The sequence below is a fragment of the Cheilinus undulatus genome, linkage group 20 (genome assembly GCF_018320785.1).
Source record: "Cheilinus undulatus linkage group 20, ASM1832078v1, whole genome shotgun sequence".
NCBI classification, from domain to species: domain Eukaryota; kingdom Metazoa; phylum Chordata; class Actinopteri; order Labriformes; family Labridae; genus Cheilinus; species Cheilinus undulatus.
The window spans coordinates 21662931-21676133 of NC_054884.1; the positions used below are offsets into that span (position 1 = coordinate 21662931).

Consider the following 13203-nt stretch of genomic DNA (forward strand, 5'->3'; position numbering starts at 1 on the left):
TGTTGATCACAGATGACACCATAAATGCCATTTAGCACTAAATCACCTAGTGGCTTTTTTCAAAAGACACTAAATAGCAGATGGTCTCTATCTGAAGACGGCAGCAGCTATGCACATCTTTAACCAAAAAAGTAGAATTTAATCCGTTGTGTTAGAAAGTATCAGGATTTGGACCCTAACTGAAAAAAATACTACTTAATCCCCATATACATAGATTTTCATTTGGAAAAAGTGGTCTGAGGGTTAAGTTACCCTTTAATTATGAGCCTCTACTTTTTAAACCAATTTACAGATTGGGGGAAAACTGTTGTTTTCTTTCTTTTCTTATTCAAGGTATAGAAACACTGCATCCTGACACCGTCACCAGTTGTTGAAAGCAAACATAAAACCTGAATGAGAAGTTTTCCCAATGTTGGGAGAAATATTGCTTACAACAAAAACAAAAAATATTTATTTTACAAAACAAGGACCCTGTAAATGTTAGTGTGCTGGCAAATTGGATTAAACTTAGTGAGACTTTTATTTTGAAAAGATGTGTTTTATTTTGAGGTTTGTTTTGCACGCTTAGAGCTATATGTAATTTCCAATCGGCCATTTTGACAGAGCCAGCTGACCGAGAGCACATACAAAGAGGTGATGTAGTGAGTAAATAACTAAATATTTCATATGTGTGGTTATAATCTAAGGTTAAAAAAATAATTAAGATTTAAAAGCATTTCAAATTATGTGGTTAAAAATGTTTTATTTGCATATATTTGCACTGTAAAAGAGCACATGTGGTCATGACAATGTTAAAGTATTGCATTTTGTGTGTTACAGTTTTCACACTGTCTTTGTACAAAGATGCTAAGGGCCACAGTTAAGAGAAAAGTATCACTAGCTACGACTCTGTGCTGTTTAGTTGTTTGAGTTTAGCTGTTTGTAAAGCTGCAGCTGCTGTGCTGTAGTGAAGACAGCACAGTTGGATACTGAGAAAAACAGATTTTTGCAGTGGACTGTTCATTTTTTCCAGAGCAGCATACTGAACACATGAGGACACTTCTGTGTGTACACATAAACAAATGTAAAAGATATGACTTCAGTTGTGGAATGAATTAATGACATCCTGCAGGAACAGCTTAGTGTCTTACTGCAGTTTCTTATCATAAGACAAACAGTTAAAACTATAATGAGGCTAACTAAAGCATCACTGTGGTGAAGAGGCTATGCAGAAACTAGAAAATACCCCTGAACGGCATGTAGGGAATAGAGAGAGTCGATATTTGGACAAAGAGTCACTAGAAAACTGAGCTTGTTACCTGTCGTGCCGTCATTTCTTCACCTTCCATCTCTCATATGACAAGGTCTACAAACCCTGTGGGGGGATTTGACATTTTGTCATCAAAATGATTATATTTCCCGCAGGTTTGTGCCCTCCAAAACTCTCCAAATACACATACAGTCCTATGCCTACATGGGGACTTTCATTTTTTTCCTGAGTTTATAAATCAGTGAGAAATGGACAAAAAGAGTCCAGAAAAGACTTCAGAGACTTCAATTAAAAAACAACAAAGATGAAGAGAATCCATCACAAATGAGAAACTGCTAGATCATGAAATAACATCAGAGGGGAGGATTCATTCAAATGTATTAGATTGTAAACCTTCATGTGTGTTTAGCCAGTTTTTAAAAGAAAAACTGAAACCCCACTGTGTCCTTAATGTGTCCTTATTCAAATGTTTACCTGCTTGAATGATGCAAGCAGTTGTCAGACACAGATAGAAAATGAGACCCCCCCTTCTCAGTTTTTCTTGCAAGAATTCCTGAATTTGTCTGTTCCTCTGTAATGTGATCGCATGGAGGCAGCAGATAAACTGATTGTGTGACAGCTAAAGTTATTGTGGACCAGCCGATGATGGGCAGCTGCCTCGGGCCACGGCTGTCTTCTATTTCCACCTTGACAGCTACACAGATAATGTGTTAGTCCATCCCAGCTCGGGTTTCACGCCTTGAAATGAAACGAATCAACATAATATCCAACCAATGACTGATCTGATCATTAAAACAAACTTTGCTTATCAACTACTGACTGCTTCATGGGTATAATTAGTGTATAGTAAGGGTGCAAGCTGTCTTCCTGTAGGATGATTTCCACTGCATTAAGCAAACTTGCAGTTTCTGTGCAGCTGTGTATTTTTAGTGCCAAACCATGTGGAGTTGGCTGTGGTCTACTAGCTATGGTATGGTCAGCCTGCAGTGATAGTTTTGAAGTACAGACCAACAGGAGTTGTTCATCTCTGTTTGTCACTTATCTTTAATTGAGGACTCTTTTCAATCAAACTAGCACTCAGCAACATTCACAAAACAGTTTAAATACAGCAGGTCTTCTTTAGATGTAGGATTATGGTCTAATAAGTGAGAAAAGCTGTTAAAAAGTGGCTCCAAACCTTTCCACTTTGGTCTGTGTCCCAGCCAGGATTTTATACCAGTGCATTGGTCCAAACAGTAAATAGGATGCAGCCAACTTTGATTGATAAAAAATATGTCTAAATGACTGGATTTGTCTGCAATTTTACTTAGGTGTTTAGTAGGGATGGGTAGTTTCACTACTCATGTTGTTTAAAGCTACTACATTTCAGCTAATTTAGCATTACATGCATACTCAAATTTTTGGGTGTTGGTTTTAACTGAATATATTAGGAAGAATTAGAAAGAAGTAAGAAAATAATAAGCACAACGGTGTTACTTTTCCATTAATCTGACTGCATTAGCACAAGTCAGATTGCAACAACCGCTTTACAACAGCCATGGAGGCTCTTAAGGGACACAGGACTCATAAGGCAAACTAACGTTAGCCCTGTTAGCTTTAGTTCCCATCTTGTGAGATGATAACAGAATGTAGAATAACATAACTGTTTATTAGAAGTATTAGGCTTTGTGGAGAGAGGTTTTGTACAAGCCATTGGTGTTTTTTGACCCAAAGTAAAAGCCAGTATCACACCTAACAACAGCTACAAAAGTGAAAAATGTAAATGAGGAGAAAAAATGCCAAACTGAGTGCTGATTAATGACATGTTGCTAAAATGACTGTTCCTACTCTACACAGATTTCTCCATGAAGTTAAAAGCTACTGTACGCATCTTTGTTTGGTCAATAGGGAGTTGACTGCATCCAACTAAAGTCCGGATCAACTTGATCATATTGTTGAGCTCCATGTGGATGTTTTCTTTGGATTCATACTGGTTTTTATGGTTGACCTGCTATGATTTTTAATTTTGTGTATGGACTGTTTTTGTGTTGTAGAGGAGGCTCTGTGTGTTCTTCTGTCTCTCTGTAGGCTGGTTGGGGGGGGGGGCCTTCAGATGTCAAAGTGTTCTTTCAGCTTCATGAGCTGAGGACAGGAGTACTGGCAGCCTAAGCAGCAGCCAATCTTTGGGCAATCCCAAAACCTTCAGATATCAGTGTATTCCTTCAGCTTCATGAGGTGAGGACAGTCACAGCTGCAGCCAATCTTTGGGCAATCAAGGTCTCTTCACCACCTCGTGTTGAGCCTTCAGGTGTCAGAGTAATCTTTCAGCTTCATGAGGCGAGGGCAGGAGTACTGGCAGTCATAGCTGCAGCCAATCTTTGGGCAGTCTCAAAGCCTTCAGATGTCTAGTAGTCCTTCAGCTTCATGAGTGGTAACCTGGCTCTCTTAGCATTGATGACATGGCTAGTAACTTGTTCAGTGGCTCTTTTGACTTTGCAAATACTTTATGTCCTCTTCTCTTACAGTGTCTCTAACTTGCTGCCAGTGCTTCAGCCTGCCACCAACCAGCTTACTCACCACTGTTTCTGCAGCATTAATTCCGATTAAATAAATTCCTTTCACCTTCAACCTTGGCTTTTGTTCTGCTTCTGGGTCCTAGTCACATAACTTTCACAGTTTTAGCACAACTAACAATCCTCACTTACATATCATCTCTTGAAATTTCATTCAGAACAGGCACTGAAGTACCACTGAGCAGAACAGTACAGAAAAGCAGTGGGCCGCCAGTAGGTCCAGTTTTGATGTATTTGTTAATTTCAGTCATTATAAGCACAGAGTACTTATTTGTAGGACTTGCCTACACATTTCCTTTTGTATAAAAATAACAACATGTTATGATGTGTATCCTAGATATTTACAGTTTACAGTTTACTTAACAGTTTACTTTGACTCTTTCCTTAGAATGAATCACACTTCATAAACATGTTTCATTTTGATGCTTTTAAGATGACTGTAAATTATTTAGAGGTGTAGTTATCTGGCTGTTGATGCTTCCTTGATCTATATTTACGATCATTATTAAATCTGCAAAACATTTGCTGGTTTCACTTGTAATTCTGTGTCTCTGTAATGTATCATTAGCCTCTATCTTTAAGTACATTTGTATGTATGACTGCTCACTGTTAACTTTGCCATTGCACAGAGAGATTTTTGACCTAAGATTGAATAAAGGTCAAAAGATAATGAATAAATAAGGGGTTGTTCATGGGAAAAGCACACAAAAACATTAATGGCTCAAGTAATTGCTATGATGTTAAATATTTTCCAGCTAACTTGCATTTTTAAACAAATTTCTTTTGTAAGTTATTGCAAAGGACTGATCTTTCTTCCAACATTTAAATGTCACCCATCACAAGCTAAAGATTTAGCTTATCACAGTGACCCTGTGTTATGGATTAGAGAGGCTTAGATTATCCTGACAGTAACAAGCCTTTGTGATGGACCTCCGCTGAGACGGACGGTGTCGATGCAGATCTTTTGAAGCTCTTTAAAAAAGGCCGCAATCTAACTTAAAGCATAAATTTTCCAATTATACCCCCATCCTCCTGATATATTCAGCTTTTTCTGTGCTTTTGAGAGAACTTAATCAACTCATTTTAAACATTTCAATGAGAAAAGATTTCCATCTGAGTACTCGGTGTGAAAATCATTAACAGACTTCATATCTTGATCGCCCCTGCCTTCTCTTATGATGCCACTCTCAGAGGAGTATTCACCTATTCAAATGGTTCCCTGCTGCTCATTTGCCACTTAAAAAAAGAAGAAAAGGTAGTGCCTTGAGATACAAGAAGGATTTATGTGTGGTCTGTTAACGGGGCTGGTCTGACAGGCTCAAGTAACTCAATAAGCCAAGGGAAGCCACAGAGGAAGAGGAGGATGTGGAGGGTCAGATTCTGGATAATGAGAGGAGGATGTGGAGGGTCAGATTCTGGATAATGACTCCCGACATTTGTGAACTTAAAACAGCAAAACCAACAGCTGGAGTGTGTGTTTAAATAAATATTTGACTTACCTGAAAAATGTCACAAAGAACTGGACAAGGTCCATGATGCTGTTGTGTTGGGAGAATGCAATCTGGCAGGGAAAAAGAAGACATACAGTATTATTAATAATCAGACAAATACCTGAGATCAACCTGAGAATTATGGGCGAAAATCACAAAAGTAAAGCGGGTATTTTTGCAGCATTTACAGTCCCTTAAATCTAAGTCTGTTAAGGTTTTGAGCAGTTTTTAAACCACTTCAGATTCCAGAAAAAATCTTTTGTTCGAAGTTATGCAATATGCAGGAGAAAACATTCAGTTTGGTGAATTCAGTTGTTTCTCACCAAGCTCTTTTAGAGCTCTCTTTTAGAGTTTTACTCAAAGTCATATCCAGTGTTCATTACTTGGTTGGCAGAAGTTACACCCTAATTCTTACACTAGCTTCTTGTCGGTGTAAAAACCATTGTACAAGACAGTTGTGGTCGGATCGATGCTTAAGGTCGTTTATTATTTCTGAGTTGTAAAAATTGCTGGACATCCAATTTTTTATAACTGTGATATAGTTTATGAGTAAAGAGATGTGAGCCTGGTTATTACGACTAAAAGAAAGATAACGCTGAATGTCATCAGCATAAAAATAGAAATTAGAAATAAAATTTTAAAAATGGAAATATAGAGAAAAATTAAGTGGTCCAAGAACTAACCCTTGAAGTACCTCATATGATAAATTTACACCTGAGGATTGTGAGTTCCCAATGGCAACACTAAAAGACCTCCCACTTAAACAAGAATAAAACCAATTAAAAGCAAGACCAGCAATACCCACCCAGAGTTTATGACTGTAAGGGGTGATTCTAAGAAAAGTGAGTACTAAACAGTTTCAAATGCAGCAAATAAATCTAAATTTCCAGTATCCATGGCCAAAAGCAAGTCATTCATCACTTTAAGGCCCCGTCCACACGGAGATGAATTCAGGAGTACACGCAAAAGTTTTTTGTCGTATCAGCGTTTCATCAACACAGAAACGGCATTTTGGGGGGCCGTAAACGCTACGTTTTGAAACCAGGTCCCAGAGTGAATAAATCTGTAAACGCTTACCGTTTCGTCTCCGTGTGGACAGCCAACCACATCTTTCTTGAAACGATTACGTTACATATAGCGTAACTCACTTTCAACACCTGGACCGTAGAATCCAAAACAACAATGGCGGAATACAGGGCTGTGTTCGTGCTGCAGAAGCTACTGAGCTTATTATGCCTCTTACAGCAAAATCTGATGCTCCTTTACCACCACCGAGAGCAGCATACGCCAGATGTTCTTAATCCACCGCAAAGAACAACCAAAGGGCAACTAGGAGAAAGTTTGGGGCAGTTTTCCGCAACCTTCTTCTCTCTTTTGGCGCATTTTCGTGGCAGCGTTACAGCGCCACTTACAGGCTTGCTATATAGACTACAGTGTTTTCAGTCCTTTTCAGTGGTTCCATGCTTATGCAGACATTTCCTGAAACGATCCCGTATTTACGGAAAACTTTTTCAAAATAAAACAGCAATATATCATTTTCGTCTCTGTGTGGACAAGGCCTAAGTAAAGCGTCTCTATTACCTAACATGACGAACGCCGTATGTTCCAAACACTTTTTACAGTGTAGAATAATGTCAGATAACAGAAGTTAGGTTTAGCCTTCAGTCTGTTCAGAAACAGTTAAGGTTATTCTCACTGATTTGTTGTGGGAAGGTAAAACATTTCTGCAAAAGCACTTTGGTAAGTTTCAAAGATAATCCTTGAGTCACTGTGGTACAATTAAACACAGAACTTAAGACACGACTTGCACATGGCTAGCATAACATGCCACTGGTCTCCATTAAAAGCAGAATAAACCGACTGTGTCATGTCAACAGCGTAGCTACGTGTAGCCCTCTGCATCAACGCGGACCCTTATGCCGTAGCTGGACGCGCACCTCCAAAAAATTCTAACCACGTGTCGCGGCAACGCAGACTGCAAGGGCTGTGATTGGTCCGCTCAAAACGTCATTTTCAGCAGTTGCTTTTCAGGTCTTTCTTCCTGTTATTAGTGCACATATCACAATGCTACATCATCAGTTACGTTTGCAGAGGATGCATTAACCAAATATTCTCCGTTATTGACAGATTATTTTGAAGGATTACGGAGAATTTTGAAGGCTGCCCTTAATTTTGACGGGCTGGAATGATGAGGATGAGCCTGCGTTTCAGCGCACACACGCAGACGGATGCATAGACCTTTACCATTTTGCACACATGGACTATCAAGGAGGTTATTTAATCTATTAAAAATCTTGTAGCCAGTGGGCTCTATCACTGACCTCAACATCATAGATTAATGAAAGCGCATTGGTCTCCGTGCTAACAGCGCACAGAGAGGCTGCTGCAGCCTGCAGGTGTTTCAGTATACAGGTTGGCATGCAGAGGCCTTTGCACAATGAGCCTGTTTCATGTTGTTCTAATCATGTCTGCACACTGATGCCGAAATTGTCGTTTTATTTCCCGTTTTTTTCGTAACAGGTTCGATGTTATGCGAAATTTCGTATGTGTCCAAGGTGACCAATGATTCAAAACAGTCCCCGCTGCTTCCACCTTGCTTGCTCACCACCGAAACCTCACTTTAAACACCAAAGTTTGCTCATTTATCATGTAGATATCAACCATGGAAATATAACAGATAGATGGGTGAATGATGATTGAGATCAGCGCCTGTTGCTTTATTCTCTCTTGCTCGCTCACCCCCACCTAAACCTTCTCTCTCTCTCTCTCTCTCTCTCTCTCTCTCTCTAAAAAGTTGTTCTCCATCTCTCCAACTTGTTTCAGCGCTTTGACGCATTAGCGTGTGCTGTATGAAGCGGATGGATCTAACAGTGACGGACAACGAAAAAGTCCAGCGCAACCTCTGGTTTGTGCTTATGAGCAAACAACATGTAATATCAACCACTGGTTGTAATCACACACCCAAGCATCCACTCTTTTATTAAAAACAGACGTTGTCCAGTTCAGCGGAGAGCGATACAGCCGCTCGGATGTGACCCTTCTGAAACCACACGCACACAGCCACACCCCCCTAGCGTCATGCCTGTGAATTGAAGAGCGACGCGTTCCCTCAACGCAGAACTTTGAATGGTCAACAACGACGTCAGGGTCGACGGCGTACCTACACCATGGACCCAACGCAGAAGCATAAATATGGCTGAAGGCTTCGACTAATTGAGCTGAACAACATGGAAATAAAGCCAAAAAGTGTTTGGTAAAAAAAGGGAAGGCTTTTTTCAATCAAATCTCATTCTATGGTCATCACTTCTAGACCACTTCTTTCTAATCTTGTGTTCAGATTTTATTCTGTCTTCTTTGCCTGCTTCTAAACAGCTGCTGGTTGTACTTACATCTTACCAGCTTGTACTCATTCTGTTTCCATGCTCTCTGATCGGATCAGTAGTAGAAGTAGATAAAAATATGGAGCAAACTGACCAGAAGTAAGCAATTCCTTGGCCAACCCTAAATCTACACTATGTGGGCAAAGTAATCGGCCACATGACCATTACACCAACAGGGACATTGTACTCAAATATGCATACTTTAATATGGAGTGGTCCCCAGCCCCCACTCTTCTTGTAAGGTTTTCCACAAGATGTTGGGGTGTTTAGTGGGAATTTGTGCCCACTGATTCTGTAGGGCATTCATGAGGACAGGCACCGATGTTGAACGAGAATTCTTGGACATCTCATAAAGGCCGACCAAGAGGAAATACTCTTGAAATGATGGACTCTGCTCTTATTTATTTGTGTCTCTTACAATGCGCTGAGTCCTGAGATAAAATATACTTCTGCACGTATTTCAGAAGGTTTTACCCCACTCAATTAGGTAGTTAAAAACATACAAACACAAATAAATTACAACTAAATAGCTACACTTTACTTCAGATGTTCTCTCCAACAACAACCCTTGTGACATGGAAGTGAATAACACTTTATTTAAGTCAACAGCACAGCCAGTGACTAATGGTCCAGAAATACTTTTTACCTTCATTAAAGGAGGATTACTCACAGTCCTGGCAGCTAAATCATATCAGATAGAGCACATCACAGTGACACGCCATTATCTACTGTAGATGTTCTGAAGGCATTTTGTCCCGCAAGCGTTTAGACTCACAAACACAACGTCATCTGCAGCAGCATGAAACCCCTCTGGTGAAAGGCACACAGGGTTGGGTAACAGAGCAGAAATTGTGCTTTTATTTGCATCATCTTTGATGCTTTGAATGCTGGGACTAAAACTGAACCAGGGTTTTTATGTATTCATTGTAGCACTGGCAAATAGTGATTCTTTTCCTATTTTCAACCCTACCAGACCAGAAAGAGAAAGAGGTATCATCATGTGCAATATTTGTTTGCTTTTTCAAAATGAAGAAAGCATTTTTGTGCCTTGGTTGTGCAGGTTTATATCATCATGATATACAGAGCTTAACAAATTTATTAGACCACCTGTCATATTTGTCTCAGAGACCATCCAGCATCATGAAGTGCTTTAATGCAGACTCTTTCATTTTCAGTGAGCTCTCCACATTTTACCATTTTGAACAGGAATGAGGAATTTCAAACTGAATTCACCTTTGTATACCTAAATTTGAACCGGCTCACTGGGCTTCTCTGAGAAGTCAGAAATTAATCCAGCATAACATTCAACCACCAAAACTCATTTTTCTGTTCAGGAATGCAAGTCAAAAACTATCATTTGACATATTAATCAAGAAATATTAATGTGCTTTACTATTTTTTCAGGTTTTTTGTAAATCAGTAAATTTGAAAATTCATGGATAACAATATTAATTATATTTTGGCATTAAAAATATGATTTGGGTTAAAGAGCTTCTACATATTGGTGTATTAACCATTGCAGAAACATAAAAAATGATTTTGGTAATTACCAATGCTGTTAATTTAGGGCAGCTGTGGCATAAACCTTAATCTGGGTGGTGGTCTAATAAATGTGTTAACCACTGTATGTTATAACGCGTCTTAATGCTCTTAATAATATAAATGATCTGTTTGATTTCTATAAAGTACCTTGTATATGATTTAAAACATGCCTCACCCAAATCTTTGTAGTGTGGAAAGGATAAATATTCTTGACAACTCCATCACCCTCCAAAAACTTCTCCCATCTTTGAGTTTTTAACCTTTTCAGCAGAAAAAGAGACCCAGTGATCTGAGATGAGATGCTCACTGACATGGCTAACACGAGTCAAAAGCGCACATTACACAGATGTTTGGCTTTGTTTGACAGCTGTATTTAATGCTTGAAACCACTGAAATTCACATATTGTGAGGTCAAAGCAATATGCTTGAGGTTGATTTAATTTCAATCCATCAACTTTAGCCGATTAATGGCATTATTCTGGTTTGTACTCCTAAAGCTAGCAGACTTTTGTTACATTGAACTTTCCCTTGGGTGACAATTACTCTGACAGAATGACGTCAAAAGAACATCTATCCTCAAGACCTCCCCTTGCTGTCTTTACCCACATTTTTATGCTCAAAGGACGGCTCCTGAGTCTCTTTTGTTCTGCGTTATCTCACCTTGGTCTATACTCTCACCACTGCATCATAAAGTCAGAGAAGAGAGGGAAACCTTATCCTGTTACAGAGGCTATTTGCTTTAACAGCTCAGGCCACTCCATGATAAATAAGTGACTGTTGGAGAGGAAATCTAATAGAAAACTATTACTGTGCCGCCTCCATAAATGGACTGACCCCGAGATATTATTATCCCACCGTGGTCCAAACATCTGCACAGTGAAAGGAGGGAAAGAAGAAAAGTAAAATCAATAGTTGGAAGTGGACTGATTAGGGAAAAAAGAGAAGGTGTGCTATTTTAAATTTATTCACAGCACATCAGAGCATTAGTTTCTGCTTACTGCTTAAAAAGATACACTTTTAGCGGAACTATATGATGACTCTGTGGCTTTTATTCTTTTACCACTAATGTAAGTCCATGAAAAAGTCAGAAAACACACATTAGCTGCCTTTCCACTTAAAGTACCACCTCAATGTTAGTCCCAGGAGATTCTTTCCAAAGGACTGAAGGGTTTATACAGCCCATTACTGTCTGGTTTTTTGTTTACAGTGGTATTTTAAGCCAGGAAGACAAAGCACCTTAGTCAGCTGGCATGCCAATTATTGTACTAAGAAAATACAAGAAGAGTATATCACTGAAATACCCATACCAAAGTTCACTCAGAGTAGTACCTCTCCTGAAAGTCTAGGCCTGGCAACTTCCAGTCGATCAGTTGGTTGATGAGCCCTCATATGACCAAAATCTTGTTTGGTGAAGGTGTGAGAAAGGAGGGAGGAAGGGAAGGAGAAAAGATGGGAGCACGCAGCTGAGTAAATAAGAGAAGCACAGCTGAAGGAGAAAGAGAGGAGTGTGCAGCACTTGGTCAATTCAAACTGGGGCTGAATGATTTGGCAAAATAATCTAATTGCAATATTTTTTTCCCCAATATCACTGGCTGCGAGGCTGAGATCAAACGCAGGCCGTGGATTCATCCATGCCATAATGGGTTTGCTGAGCAAGAGGTGAAGTGTGGTGTTCCCGGTATCTGAGCAAGAGGACGAAAGGTCCAGTCTTACTATACTCTTGTGAGGCCTTGACGTTGATTAATGACCAGGGGCGCCAACTGGACAACTTCTCTTAGGTGCATCTTTGAGTATCCCTGGCATTGCCATGTCTAACACTGACATGCTCAGGAGATTGGGGTTGGGAAGGATCAGCTGCCTGATACTGGGTCAGCAGCTGTGCTTTCACAGGCCTGATCCAGCTCACTGCATACTGGGTGCCCAGGACCCTGTGGGCTGGTTGTGTGTCGTGGAGAGGGCAGCTGGGAGGATACATGGAGAGATAGGGAATGGACCTGGCGCAGACCTGGAGGATGGCCATCAGGAGGTCAGAGCAGTACAGGACCAAGGGTGATGGCACTGGCACTGATCTCATACCCGCCTTGACCTGTTTTTTTTTTTTTCTAATTTCTCATCTTAAGTATTTTTAAAAAATATTAAACTCCCATTCATAATACCTTATTCATGTCATAAGCTCCACCATCCAGAGCCACAAAGTAGTGATGATGTGCATCTTTTTGGTGGAGAAATCTGTTTAAAGTGCCTTATGTTTTTCAATTTATGTGATGTAATGACTGCGTCACATGAGTCAGGATATGTTGTTGTAACATTATTTTATCCCTCCCTTATTTGAGGGTAAACCAAAACAGTAAAGCCTGAAACCCTGAGTTGTAGAGAGCTGCTATGTTCAGTGATGATTGTTTGTCTCTGTATTTGACTCCTTTCATGTAGCAGAACAATAAATATGAAGGGTAGTGTAGCAGTTATTTTAGATTTAATCTTGATGACATTTTCAGACAGAGGACCTGGCTGTACTGATTTTTTTTTTTTTTGAGAGTTAGCTCTTTGAAGTCAAAGTTCTTCTATCTATAGTAAAAAAAGTTTTAATTTTACTTTAAAATGGACGTGAAATGATGTGATGTTGGCTCAGTTGTACCTAGTTAGTCATCTGTCATGTCATCTGTGCACAGACCATATTTGTTTGTCATAATCACAGCTCTAATAGCACTGCCTCCATCTGAGAGAGAAACAGCCTGCTGTTCTTTCTTAATTTCACTTTTTTTCTCCTACAAAGTCACGGCTCAGTCACTCTCACTGTCACATCACTTCTTTGTTGCCTTTAGCTGATTTAAACTCATTACCTCAAATTAAAATAACACCTTTAAACAAAAGTTTAAAACTAAACTAAAAATCAACTGAAAGATATCTTTTGTCACTGTTTTGTTGCCCTTCCTGCATCTCCACGTGGAAGGGGGTTTGATAAAGGCTTCTTTTGTGCTGTTTGAAACGCA

The 13203-nt window shown here is 39.6% G+C and overlaps 1 protein-coding gene across 2 annotated transcripts in view; it reads right to left on the reverse strand.

Moving 5' to 3' along the window:
- atrnl1b (attractin-like 1b) overlaps positions 1 to 13203 on the reverse strand; it is a 115823-nt gene that overhangs the window by 38521 nt on the left and 64099 nt on the right. The window contains exons 25-26 of one of the 2 annotated variants that reach the window (XM_041815737.1): positions 5301 to 5362; positions 5036 to 5181 (exon numbers count right to left, since the gene is read on the reverse strand). In XM_041815737.1, coding sequence (XP_041671671.1) covers positions 5175 to 5181; positions 5301 to 5362 — 69 coding nt within the window. In that variant the 3' untranslated portion in view covers positions 5036 to 5174. Of the gene's footprint in view, positions 1 to 5035; positions 5182 to 5300; positions 5363 to 13203 lie in introns of those variants that run through there. The other variant, XM_041815736.1, reaches the window with a different exon arrangement.